Raw genomic sequence first — 13,527 nt, forward strand, 5'->3', positions numbered from 1 at the left:
GTAGGGGGCTCAGAGAAAGGGTGGGGCGAGGGGAGGGGCTGAGGGGTGCTGGGCGGGGTGCGCCACAGCGCCCCCTTGCTGCGCGCTCCCCGCGGTGCCCCAGTCAGCCCGTGCTCCGACTCTGCAGCCCCTTTGTGTGATTTTATCCACCTCCACAGCACCCACCCGGAGGTGGTGACTGGGGACCCGCGGACGCTGCCCGGGGTCCCGCCACGTCTGCTTGGGCAGCGCTCCCCTCCTCCGCACCCTGCGCTCCTCCCTGGCCCGGTCCCTGGCCCAAACAGCAGCCTTTGGGCCACGTCCCGCCGCTGTCGGCACCCCCGCCCGTCCCGGGGCGCTAGTCTCCTCGGTCCTTATCTTCTCCTGGATTCCCCCCACTTCCCCATCCCAGGCCTCTAACGTGGAGAAAAACTAAAAGCAGTGCAAGGCAGAGTCTCCAATAAAACGCCCAGTACCTCGAGCCCGAGCGCGAGTGCCGGGCAGCGAGGGGCGCGGGAGGCGGGGATGGGGCGGCGGGCGGGGGGGACAATGAGCGCGTGAAGTTACCTGCCCGGCAGCGGCGGGGCCGAGAGCGCTGGGGCCCAGCGGACCAGGCAGGCTGCGCGCTCGGCGTGGACGGGTGCGCGCCGCGGCTTCGGGAGGAGAGTTGAGCGCTTTTCCACCCTCTATTTTTTTTCCTCTCTTTTTTCTTTTTCTTTTTTTTTTTTCTCTCTTCTTAAACAAACCACAAACGGATGTGAGGGAAGGAAGGTGTTTCTTTTACTCCTGAGCCCAGACGCCTCTCTCTGTTCCGTCTAAGCTTGTTTTTTGCTGAGCACTTTTTTTTTTTTTTTTTCAAAAAGGAAAAGAAAAGGAGTTGCTTGATGTGAGAGTGAAATGGACGTAAGATTTTATCCACCTCCAGCCCAGCCCGCTGCTGCTCCCGCCGCTCCCTGTCTGGGACCTTCTCCCTGCCTGGACCCCTACTATTGCAACAAGGTGAACGCTCTGCTTTTGTCTGCACCGATTCTGGCGGCGCGATCCCGGGAGGGGGGCGGCGGTGGCCGGGCCGCGCTGGGGCCGGCAGGGCGGACAGGGCCGGCTCGCGGAGGCCCGTCCCGGGCGCGCTCGGTCGCAGCCCGCGGCAGCGCTGCGTGCGCTCCGGTAGTAAATATTGTGGAGCAGCTCCCGGGGTTTGCCAAACAACGCGATTGTGCGGAAAGTGACACGATTTGCTTGGATTCTTTCCTTCCTGCTGTTCGCCACTAAGGATCCCTGCTTAGGTTTTTCGGGAGACATTAAAAAAGAGAGAGCGATCGAGAGAGAAAACACACAGAATACTTTGGGGGTGTGTCTGGGGTCCGGGAACTGAGGCAGAGTAGGAGAATTCAGTTTATTTTCTAGTTCCTTCTTCTCCCTCCCTTTCTTGGGCAGCGGGGGGCTCGTGGCATCGCTTCCTTGCTCCGGGTCACTTGCCAGAGGAGCAGCCAGGAGTCGGGGTACCGGACCCCCGAGGCTCCGGCGTTCCGGTGAAAATTATTCTATAACTCTTTTGTTTTCTGTTCCGGCAGCAGAGCCGGAGTTCCGACGCTGGCCCTTGTGGCCCAGGGCTCAGAGGGCTAGTCGGATTATGATTTGAGGGAACAGCTCCCGTTTGGGGTGCGCGGAAATAGCAAGTTTACTGGAAGCCAAGGTAGCGCTTCGCGTTCAAGTGTAAAGCTCCGATACTGGTCCCCAGGCTGAAGCTGGGCTACACTCGAGTCGGTTGACTACCAGTACAAGGGTCACCGGGACAGGAGAAAGGCGTTTCATGCTGGTGACTCTGAAAGAGAACACTGGCCGAAGCTGCTCCAGAGATCGGCTTGGCCAAAGAACAGGACAGTCAGGGGTTTCTAGGGAAGTATTACTCTCCTGGGTTCATGCATGCAAAACCCGAGAGGAACACGGAGGGATCATCTCCCAGGAGCAGCCACAGGCCACAGCTGTCCTCGCCTGGGTCTTGTTGGAGATGTCTAAGTAGTCCTGCCAACAGAGGTTGGTGGGGAGAGTTCTCTGAAAAACGTGGCAGGCCTTTTGGACTCCCAGTTATGTCTGGATGATACCCCCCCTCCCCCCAAATTCTCCCATTCCCTTCAGGCACTTCTCATCGACCTGTAGATGAATTCCCGGGAAACGTCGTTGGGATTCCCAGCATTTGTTTCCCGGGGAGTCATCACTTTTACATGTGTTGTAGAGGTGTATAGTGGGCTATACCTCTGGCCCCTGGGTTCCCTAACATGAAACAGGCTAATAGTTCTCAGCTCTCAGTCTTAGTTATTGCACATACACACCCGCGCACGCGCGCGCGCGCGCGCACACACACACACACACACACACACACACAAACACACACACGCATACATACATACAGAGAGAGAGAGAGAGAGAGAGAGAGAGAGAGAGAGAGAGAGAGAGAGAGAGAGAGAGAGAACTGTGAGTTGTGCAGACATTACCCCCGTGGAGAAGCAACTGGGTGCCTTGTCCACTTTAATACTCAGTAAAAGAGGTGTGTGCAAAGGAGATTAGAAGTTAGGGAAGGGGGTAAAGTAGAAACACTCATACGCATAGGAAGCTCTTGAGCTAGATACAAGTTGAAAGGTACTGGGAACTTCGGTAAACACAGGAGTTTGTGCGATGAAGTTTTACTCTGCTGGCAACGCTGTTGTTGCAGTCTAAAATCTGTTCTGACTTTAAAACCCTTTTAAAAATAAAAAGCTTGTTACTTTTTATTTCGCTTTATAACAAGAATACTATTACTTTTTTATTTAAAGTAGCAGGTCTGTCTTGGAGATTAAAGACCTGTTCTGTAGTTGCTACCAGAATAAAAAGAAAATCAGTACCATTTTTGACAATAAAACTGTACAAGTCTTATTACATTTATCAGTGACTTAGCCTCCAAAAAGGAAGGTAATGACTTGAATACACATTTCACTAGTCATTCTTGTGAAAGTAGGGTCAAATTTAATTTAAAAGTTAAATGCTTTGGAAAATCAGGAATTACTTCAATATATTAAATCATTTTCCAATTAAGTGCCTTAAATAATTTTAGAGGGTTGTGCTGTGAATTGAATAAATTAATTTTGAAAGTCTTCACCATTTCTTTACTAGCTCATTGAAGTTCCTTTTAAGTCATCCTGTGTGTAAGAAGCAAACTGTTCTTTTTAAATGCAAATTAGCCATCCTTTCTATAGACTAGTTGCAAGTCTCCTATTTAACTTACACAGAGAATAATGGATTTTTAAAAATGCAAAGTCATAAGACTTGTTTCTTCTTGTGGAAAAAGACCTCATGGAAATGTTTCTCCAGGGACTCTTCTCCTGCCCATCCCTGGGTCACAGTCTATCAAATATATTTGTCACTGATCCTTGACTGTATTAAATGTACTGAGAAGGTTGCAAGGTCCCACAAAGCTTGGGCACTTGTTTCCTGCTCTCATCGTGATTTGCATTGGTATAAAATTCCTGCCTAGATCCACTGTTTGAATTGCTTGGGATTGAGTCAATTAGTGCACATTCTTCAGTAATGTGTGGAGATGTAGAAGAAGGGGAGAAGTTTGGAAAGGTGAAAAAAAGAAACCTGTATCTATATGTAGCAAAACCCAAGCTGAATCAGACTTTCCATAGAGACAAGATTACAAAATTCTCCTTCTGAGGTTTAATGAATTGCTGTTTATTAGAAATAACAGTCACTTTCTTAGATTATTTGTTTTTAACAGGTTGATAAGATCATAAATTACTAATTATCTTTATTTTAAACCTGTCAACACTGTACTGTTTAAAGTTGCTGTGCTAAGTCTCAGTGGAACCATAACTTTCTGTGCTTTGGTATCTTACAACTGTAAATATAGTTTTCCGGTGGCATTTTTTCTCAGTGTCAGAAGAGACCCTAATTGAGAAAATGAATATCCTTTTTCTGAGCTTTTCTGCATTGAAATGTGGTTGTTTTACTTCACTGACACTTCCCATCCCCACTGCTCTGTACATTGCCAAAACACTATTTAGATTTTTCAGTTAATAAACCCTGTAGGGGGCACATTTGGAAGCAGTTTAACCCAGTGCTCCTTTGTAAGAACCCGGTGCATGATGAACATATCACAGTGCAAACTGGCCTTCACTTTCACGTAGCCCATTGGGGGAACAAGGCAAAGGATGTCGGTTATAGCAAGTGAGTGAGGTATCCCTTCCCTTATGCCAGAACTGGTGGCATGGTGCATGTTCTATGTAGGTCAGCTTTTGAAAGAGCAATGGAGCTCAGAGACTGGCCAGAAGCATGCAAGCTGGAGGAAACAGCCTTCACTTCTTGCAACTGAAAGCGTAGTTCTATTGTAGACATTGAAAGATGGGTACCAGAGCAGAGTTTCATCTAATTAGACTATTTTAAGTAACAGTGTATCCTTTAATTGAACTGAATGTTACCAAAAGAAATTAGATTAAATGAGCTCTGGATTAGAGTTCTGTAGCAAAATATAGTTCTATTTTTTTTTGTTCTAGTTGAAGATGTCAAATCATCAGTTTGAGCGTATACCTACAGAGTGATAACAGCTTTCAGTCTCTTAGTGCAGTGTCATTTCTAAAGACTGTTTTCACTGATTTTATGCTAAAATGGTACAAAGACATGGCACTGTTTTCATTTTTGCAATGATGTGGTGCATTCAGTTATTGCTCAGTATCTGCCCACACATAAGGATCAGTAATACAATTATGTTATGGCTTGGCTAATGATAGGGATACTGACCTCGGCCAGCAGTCGGAGGGGAATCATAGGGTTTACTGTTCCCAGAAGCTGCTTTTATGGGATCATGTCCTGAGTCTTCCATTGGTGGATTTAAAAACTGGGAGACCACACATAAACTCGGGCTTAATACTAGTTACATACAAAGTAAAGATTGGTTGTCATTTGGAATTCTGTGCTTTTGACTGCAATGAAAATGGAAAGTGAATACTCTTTCCATGTAAATTCAAGAAGGATCGTTTGTGGACAGATGTTACACCTGTGATAACTTTTGAGTAAAATAATATTAATCATAGTCTCTATGAAATTTTTTTGATTTATTTTCCTTCTTCTATTGTATTGTGCATTGTGCTCTAATGTGGCAGACCACATCATGCCTAAAATACAGGACTTGTGAGCACTCTGAGATGGAGCCATTATTCCTGTTTTGATGAATAACTGTAAGAAGAGAGGAAGCTGGAAGGAGGGGAAACAGGAGGGAAGAGGATGGAAGGGAAAGAAGGGACAGTTGTAGGCAGTTTAGAGCATCAGAATTCATTAGTCTTGTCCATAATTACTAGAATTCCTATCGATATCTATCTTTATCTCTCTGTCTCTCTATCTGTATTGATGATCTGTACATCATTTGTATAATCAAAGCTTCCTTGGGAGTTGTACAGGCTGGAACTTTCTACAAGATGGATAATGAATTTATTTATTTAGACAAGAAAGAGCATACACTAAGAAATCATATAGTTTAGAGCATTAAATCTGATATCATACAAAAACCTTTAAATGTAGCTATCTTGACTTTGTGAGATATTTTAGTGCCACCAATTCCAGTTTTCAAATGTGCTAAAATTACACTTATAAGGTCTACAGAGGTGATATTTTTAACATAACATGTGTGGCTTAATATTCTGAAATTTATTGTATATCTTGACAGTTACTAGATGATAATACTAAGGAGACTTGATAGTTTGCTTAAGTATAAAAATCTAAAGTAGTACTTAGTATCTACTTTGAATATGTAATGTAGGATTGAAATTATGTTTTGTGATGTGCTTGCAAAGAGGTTAAGAACAAAACTGCAATAAAAATAAAATTGAAGCCAGAGGAAGTAGGGAAATTGATGCTGGTTTGGTGCATGAGCTATTTGTAGCCTTTTCACACTATTCTGTACATGTGATAGGCTCCCTTCAGGTGGGATAGCCTAGGACGCTGGAGGAGAAGGTGTGTTTGGGTGCCCTCTCCATTGCCTTCACTCTTTGAACAAGCCTGGCCTGCATGCTGCCCTGCCCATTTTTCAGCTAAGCTCCTGCGAGGTGTGCTCTGTACTCTCAGCACTTCTCTTTTGTGGGCCTTTGACTTGATGGCTGTGGCTGCCTTGTTCCCCTTCCTGTTAACATTGTCATTACCATAATTATGGTAAGCTATCCATTCTTCATGAAGGACTCCTGTTGTATTTTATGGCTAATTAGAATTGAGGCATTTACTTAATTTTTAAGATACCCTATCCACCCCAACACTGCGGTCATACTGTAATAGGCTGAGAAGCCCAGATGTGGTGCTGTAGGGGAAAAATAACTGTGACTGTTTTTTCTAGGCCATTGTCTTCTTCCTACTACCCAATAAGCTTAGAGTTTAGAGACATGCTCCATGAAGTTCATCTTCAGCAAGAAACCTTCTGTTGGACTCCAGAACAGTATAAAAATGAAACTGTGACCAGGCGGTGGTGGTACATGCCTTTAATTCTTGCACTTGAGAGGCAGATGCAGGGGATTCCAGAGTTTAAGGCCACCCTGGTCCACAGACCAAGTTCCAGGACAGCCAGAGCTATACAGAGAAACCATGTCTTGAAAAACAAAAACACAAAACAAAACAAAGCTGGGATCATGGCCCTCATTTGGCACATACAGTAGGTTAAGCACATTATTCTTCCAGAGAGAAAATACTTATTATTTGTTCATATTCCTATACTAATAAAAAACTAAAATGGAAAGAGTTAGTTGTGCAGTTTATTGAACTAATTACATCACATTTAGATCATGTGACCACTCTGAATTTTAACTATTTTAAGTTTTTCCAGGAAGTCATAATTAGGAATTGTGTTTCATGTCTCAATAAATATGAACTATTGATAATCATAAGTTGATTAAACACCGTTGCTTAGAACAAAATTAATGCAGCCCAATCCTAGAGTTGATACTTGTAAGGAAAGGAAGACTGCAATCCACCATAGCCATAGATACTGGGATGCCCCCAATCATCACAACCATAGTTCTGGCCTGGAAGAAGCTTTCATTTGAAGTGTCTAGACACAATACTTGTTTATTTTCTTTATTTAAACTGAATGTTTAATTCTTATCAATTTTAAGGATACCTTTTTTGTTGCTGTTGTTGATTTGCCTTCTCTTTGAGGTGTTTTCTGCATCAGTAGTCCCTGATCTTCTTTGGTTAGTAGTGATTTACTTTAGTAGAACCTGGCATGCCAAAATGATGCAGCTTATATCTGCTCTAATGAATTTGAGAATTTTTGTTTTAATTTGTCTATGCCAAGTTTTATTCTGAAGAGCAATTTCTCATTAAAAACAGTTGAGTTATAGACTGCTTAGAAATGTGGTTTATAATGGAAGTGCCAACAGCCTGTTAATTATAGCAGTACTTCCATCATGCTTGGTGATGTGCAATCTGCATTAACCTGGGTGAACTTCTCCTGGTTTCAGCATCTGTTTCCCTAGTATCTTCCTGTTGGGAACAGGGACATTATATCACTGTGTGCTTGGACAATCAAGCTAGCAGAATAGGCAGGAGCAAGGTCCTCCCAGGAAGAAACTTCTGTTCTTTCACAATGGAGGGAGCAGGATTTCCCCAGCCCTCCTCAGCTTGATCTCTTAAGAATTTGCCTCACTTGATGAAAATGTCTGAATATAATTTTTGAAATCAGTCTAAGGTTTTCATTTTACTCAGGAAAAAATCATCACTGATGTGTATTTAAGTCCCAAAAGTCACAACACACTGGTACCATGAGGTATTTTCTCCTGTCCATTTCTTTTGTTTTTCCTGCTTTAGCCCAATGTCTATTGCTTCTCATCCTTAAATTGTGGCCTTTTACAAAATCTATATTGAAAGGATTCCTAATGAAACAAAGGCATGTTTGGCCGTGAAGAACCTTTGCCAGTGGCTAAGAAAACATTATATGTTTCAAGAAACCATGTGTATTTCCAAGTTTCATGTGTCTGACCCATAATAGTGATAAAATAATCTACTGTATCAAATGTCCTTCGATTAAGGTCATGGATGCCACTATAAGTGCCTCTCCAGAGAAACTGTGAGTGCACAGTATTTGTGTAATAAATGTGTTTGAGTTTGTGAGTGTGTTTCTGTGTTTCTCATGGTCCTTAGTCTATTTCTGGCCATAAATGCATGGGAGACTTTATCCTCACTGGCAGACTCCATCAATCAATGTATACAAGAACAGCAATTAAGGAAATCATCACAGCTACTAGGAATCCCCAGTGATTACTCCCTTTTAAGAAACTTAGCCATATTTCAGGGGCTAATATTCAGCCATATTTGAATACCAGGGCTTTAATTGGACATATGCTATAACCTAGTAGACTAGAGAAGTAGGTCTTTCTGAGGAAAACTCCAGGCCTTTCTCAAGAAAAGATTTCTTTTTGTTGGTAGTTTGGGATGAGACCTCATAAGCCTGTTTCATTTATCTCTAGGCAAAACGAACCCAATCCTGAGAGGGCGTGACTCCCTCCTGCTCTGCTAGTCATTGTCTGGAGAAACCTAACTTTGTTCTGAGACTGGCTCAAAGTTCTGATATTAAACCTTGTGTCTCATTCTTCCATGTGTCCAGGAAAGAAAATAACTTCAATTGGAATCCACTGAGCCTTATGAGAATTAGAAGCCAATAGAAATGAATTGTTTTGTGATCCTTTGGTAAAAAGAGATTCGTCTCATTTCTGTTTCTCCTACCCTGATGGAACTGTTCTAAAGTTTCAGACTAGTGAATCTTTTGGATGGTAGTGAAAGAGATAATATCTTTGGAGGGCAAAAGAGAGAATAAGAATGATGGCATTTGCATGGGTGCAGTTGGTGATCCCTTTCCTCGAATATTGGTAAGCCTCTCTGGGAAACTTTTGTTTTTTCTTCTCCATAGTCAGAGGCTTTTCACCTGCTGAGAAAGGTGGGGACAGGTGCCTGATCTGCAGTGTCCATGTCTCAATAAATATGAACTATTGATAATCAAAAGTTGATTATCAATAGATAATAGATAGAATAAAGGGTTAGAGCAACTGACAAGGAAAGTTCCTGACTTCAGGGAATCAAGGCCACCTCTTTGCCCTTTCCTTTGTTAGACAAGTCAGATATTTACAATATTATATGAATAATGAATTAGCAAATGGGTCAGCTAGGTCTACAGAAACTACAGTTATGTTAGAAGACTGTGTGCTGCCTGATTTCCGTAAGTCTTTAGCTCAATGAAATGGTTAACATAGAGAATAGGCAGGGAAGTTTTGCAGGCATTGGTATCTTGTCAGCATAGTAAACACCAGTTCTCTTTCAAGTCAGTACTTCTTAGCCTAAAATGCCAGTAACAATTGTATAAAGAGAAATGTTAATAATAAAGAGGCAAGATAACCTTTCAACAAAAGTATATTTTATCGTTTGGCAGATGCAGTCATGAACATTAATCATAGAAACCTGCAGATAGTAAAAGCTTAATATCAAAGCTAATGATTTATTTTATGTTAATGACTTTCTGCTCGGGCATAAAAAGACTGCTCATAATGGACTCTCAGAGCTATGTTCAGTTACTAAGGCTAATGGCATAATCTTTCCTCTCCCAAAATTAAGCTTTTGAAATAAATTATGCTGTTATTTTTCAAGGTAACTCTAAAAAATTTACTGCAAAACTAATCTTTTAAGAACTGCTTAAAGTAATAAAAAGAAGGCAGAGGGAAATCCCAGCGTGGCTTTTCCAGTTTGTGAACAGTCTTACTTAATTGGAGAAAACAAAGTTTTCATGCATGCTAATATCACTGATCCTGTAATTCTAGAGAATTTTAAAGTCAGACTTGTGTATATCACTCTCCCTTTTGGGGAGTGCCTCTAATACCACAATGAAACATATTTTTCTCATCCATTACCAACCAATAATGAGCCAAGTGATACTAAGACACTGGAATATATCACTGAGACATTTTGAAAATCATGTTTACAATTAGTTATATCCAACATTATATTTCAATAAGAGATAATTTGCCTGTTAAAGTTCACATAATGTGCTAATCATGTCTGGTGGTTAATAAAGGCCTCCTACTCACTCCCCTGATGGCTATAAAAGGCTATTATATTCGTGGTAGCAGTTCAGGTACAGCTGCTGCGTGTTAATAATGCATCATTGTCCTGCTAATCAACACAGCAAAGGTCAGCACCCCTAAGCACCTAAGCCACCTAGACTCTTTCCAAAATATTTATTAAGACCTTCATAGTGTATCTGTTCATTTTCCATAGCCTCTAGTCAGTTAATTCCACTCCAAGCTACTTGTGTGATAAAGGTTTTGTAATCTAAGCTGGGTCATAGAAGAGATTAATATATATTCATACTAATCTTCTCCCATAAACATATTTCTTTTTCCACATTCATTTACTGAACTAGTGTCCAATGAGCCACTTTGTAATTAAGAAGGTGCATACGAAAGTAAGAAGAGTCAAACTTTACATATTATTTAAGGAGACATTTAAGAGTAAAACTGCTTTTATGTAACTGGAATAATTTCAAGCACTCAGTAAATCAGGCAAAGGGAAGAGATATTTATAATATAAAGAGAAATTAATTAATGTTATTCCATAGACCTGAGGCAGTAGGAAAATATTGTTTTCTTAATTGTTCTTTTGGCATAGGGAAACAATACTAGGAAAAGCTTCCTAAGCCATATTTTCTGCTTACAAAGATTATATTCACATGGGATTTTCATTTTGCTTGAAAACTGTGCAAATCAGTAAGCCAGCGTTTATCTACATTAAAATTAGGCAGACAACAATTCATAGGCATGATGATAGTCTATATGTCTCCTTGCCTTCTGATCATGTAAGGGAACTATTGTTTTTGTGACCTTGGAGAGAAGACAAAGTGTTAAGTGAATAAGACCTCATTTTCTCATATTGTATTATTGTTTTCTGGCTTTTGTTATTTATTTTGATAATCTTGAGTGGGAGTGAGTATGTGTATGAGTGAGACAGATAGACAGATCCCCGCCCCCCCCCCCACACACACACAGAGAGAGAGAGAGAGAGAGAGAGAGAGAGAGAGAGAGAGAACCTTAAGTATTTTCAGAGGAGTAAAACAAAACAAAACTGTGTTCCCATCATGAAGACTGCTAGTGGGAGGAGCTTTCATGGGGGAAACCCAGTGTACAATGGTGCATTTGTCATGCTTTAAATATATAATGCCGAAAATCAAATATGTACAGGCATAGTTGTGATCTATGAAGTCCCTGGCTCGGTGCCATTGTTTGTAGTCTCTACGGTTGTCATACATTGTTCTTTGCACATCATACCCTTACAGCAGAATTTGACACAATTTCTAGCTTTCAGCCCTGCACCATTTTCCTTGCACAGTATACATGAGTTTGACAGGGTGTGTTGAGGACAACTCTGGCAAGCAATTGATATTTTGAAGTGGCAAGCGTTTCAGCAGCTGCCTGCTTGTGAAAGGGGAATGATAAGATATACTGTATTGTTAGTTTCAGGGAAAGCATTAAGGTTTAAGCTCTGTAAAAATGTACACATTATTCGTCAGTGGTAGAGCAAGTCTTTTATGTTTGTAGAGCTTAGCTGCCTGGCTGATGTGAACTACAATGACATTGGTCAGTAAATGAATAGGAGTACTTTGAATTTGAACTGCTGCCAATTTTGCACCAACAAAGGAACTGACAAAAGAAAGATTTTATGTGAAATGCAAAGCACACGCAATGTTTGGGGGGTGGGGAAAAAGAAAGCAAGAGCAAGAGAAAAGAAAACCCACACTAAAAATATTCTCTAACATATACTTGCAAGGAGGCCAAATAGTTAAGACACATCTATTTTTCATGGCTCATCAGCTCAAACCTAAGCTGTTTAAAAACCTGTTGTATACACATAGGCTTTTAGAATTCGATCATATGGAATGGAGAGTGTTTTTCTAAACATCTCACTGAGCCCTGGAGGCCTGTTGGCAGAGTATCAGAGTCACCCACTGCTGGAGCCCCCAATTCTCTGTCTCTCTCTGGTAGTGGGAAATTGTACTTTAATCAGTTATGGCACTTACAGTGTGTAACATTCATTAGCAAGGCAATTTGTCATGACTGTTAATGGTCAGGATGCAAGCGTTCTCTGACTTACAGAGCCTGAGAAGTAAGGAGACAAATATTTCAACATCTGATAGTATTAACTTGTTTCAAATTTGTAATCCAAGGCTATTTGTTCACAACAGGCACAGCAGCAGACCAACAAGCACCCCCTGTGTTCAATTTCCCTGCACCACTTTGTGGACTTAGTACTTTAAAGCACTCGAATGCACTATCAGGAAGGACACACAGTCTTTGGTTCGATGTTCAACAGACGCTAACTTATGAGCAGGAGCAGAGTTCCTTCCAGGTCCATCTGGAAAGAATTTATGTGCATAACATTTTCTGTAGAGCTCTATAAATTGAGATTTTTGATGGGTACAGTATTTCTCACCTGCTACATATTCTTCTCATGATTACAAAAGTCACTTCCCTATTGGTTGATAAACTGGATGGTCACTTTTCATGTGGATGTGGAGTCCTGATCTATTTTGAAAATTTTAGAATTCAGCTACAAACCATAATGAAGTAGAAGAGTTTCCTTTAGCATTCTGCTCTGTAGGATCATTGCTCATAGTTCTAAACAGGAAAAAAGGGTTTTAAAGATTCCTCCAGTTGCAAAGGCTAGAATTTTTTTTAACATAGCTTCTGTTTTCTAGATGTGAGATCACATAGCTTTCCAGATGCAATCTTGTTGACATTTTCATTTTTAATGAAAGAGTTTGGCCTTCAGAGCCTAATGATTTCTTAGAACAGAGCCTGTTCTTGCTAGTAAGCAAAGCTGCTACTGTTTAAGTTCCTGTGGAGCCGTCCGCTGGTACGCTTCGCTGAGCGTTGTCAGAAAGGCTTTCCTCATGATTGACAGCAGGCAGGAATGTGAATGGAGATTTTAATTGCGTATCATGTGTGCATATCAGAGTGAGCGAATTCAGAACTGTGCTTAGCTCCATATCTCTGCAGGTCAGCCATGCCAAAAAAGTGCTCTTTTATGTGCAGTTTCCAAAAGAGAAAGGTGTGTGTGTGTGTGTGTGTGTGTGTGTGTGTGTGTGTGTGTGTGTACTGAAATCATTCTTTCTTTATTCATTTCTGAAGTGAAACACTTGTGTTCTCCTAGCTTCAGAGTTTGAAAGTAGAACAAAAATCTATTTAGAGATTTCTTTCTTTTACTCTGCACTTATAATATGCTTGGATGATGTAAATTCTTCTTCACTACAAGTTGGGGAAAGTCTGCCAGAACATATTTTTCTTATGGCACGCACTATGTGAAGCCCTCCCTAACAGTACCTTGAAAAGAAAGAAAGATCCTAAGCCAATGGGAAAACATATTGAGGTCAGTTACCTGCCTATAACTTGTCAGTCTTTAGAACAGACCTTGTAGGGAATGAAGGCAGAGACAAGAAAATGTATTTCTGAGATGTAGAAAATTCATACTGTATTTAAATTTATTTAAACAGCA

At 41.3% G+C, this 13,527-nt stretch overlaps 1 protein-coding gene across 3 annotated transcripts in view; it reads left to right on the forward strand.

Annotated features, from left to right (window-relative positions):
- Positions 1 to 512: 512 nt before the first annotated feature.
- The window catches only part of Tox (thymocyte selection associated high mobility group box), a 310,327-nt gene continuing 297,312 nt past the window's right edge, over positions 513 to 13,527 (forward strand). Inside the window, exons 1-2 of one of the 3 annotated variants that reach the window (XM_076563936.1) lie at positions 531 to 645; positions 843 to 978. In XM_076563936.1, coding sequence (XP_076420051.1) covers positions 877 to 978 — 102 coding nt within the window. In that variant the 5' untranslated portion in view covers positions 531 to 645; positions 843 to 876. Of the gene's footprint in view, positions 979 to 13,527 lie in introns of all 3 variants that reach the window. The other 2 variants (XM_076563935.1, XM_042270875.2) reach the window with 2 other exon arrangements.

The sequence above is a fragment of the Peromyscus maniculatus genome, chromosome 2 (genome assembly GCF_049852395.1).
Source record: "Peromyscus maniculatus bairdii isolate BWxNUB_F1_BW_parent chromosome 2, HU_Pman_BW_mat_3.1, whole genome shotgun sequence".
In the NCBI taxonomy this organism is placed as follows: Eukaryota; Metazoa; Chordata; class Mammalia; order Rodentia; family Cricetidae; genus Peromyscus; species Peromyscus maniculatus.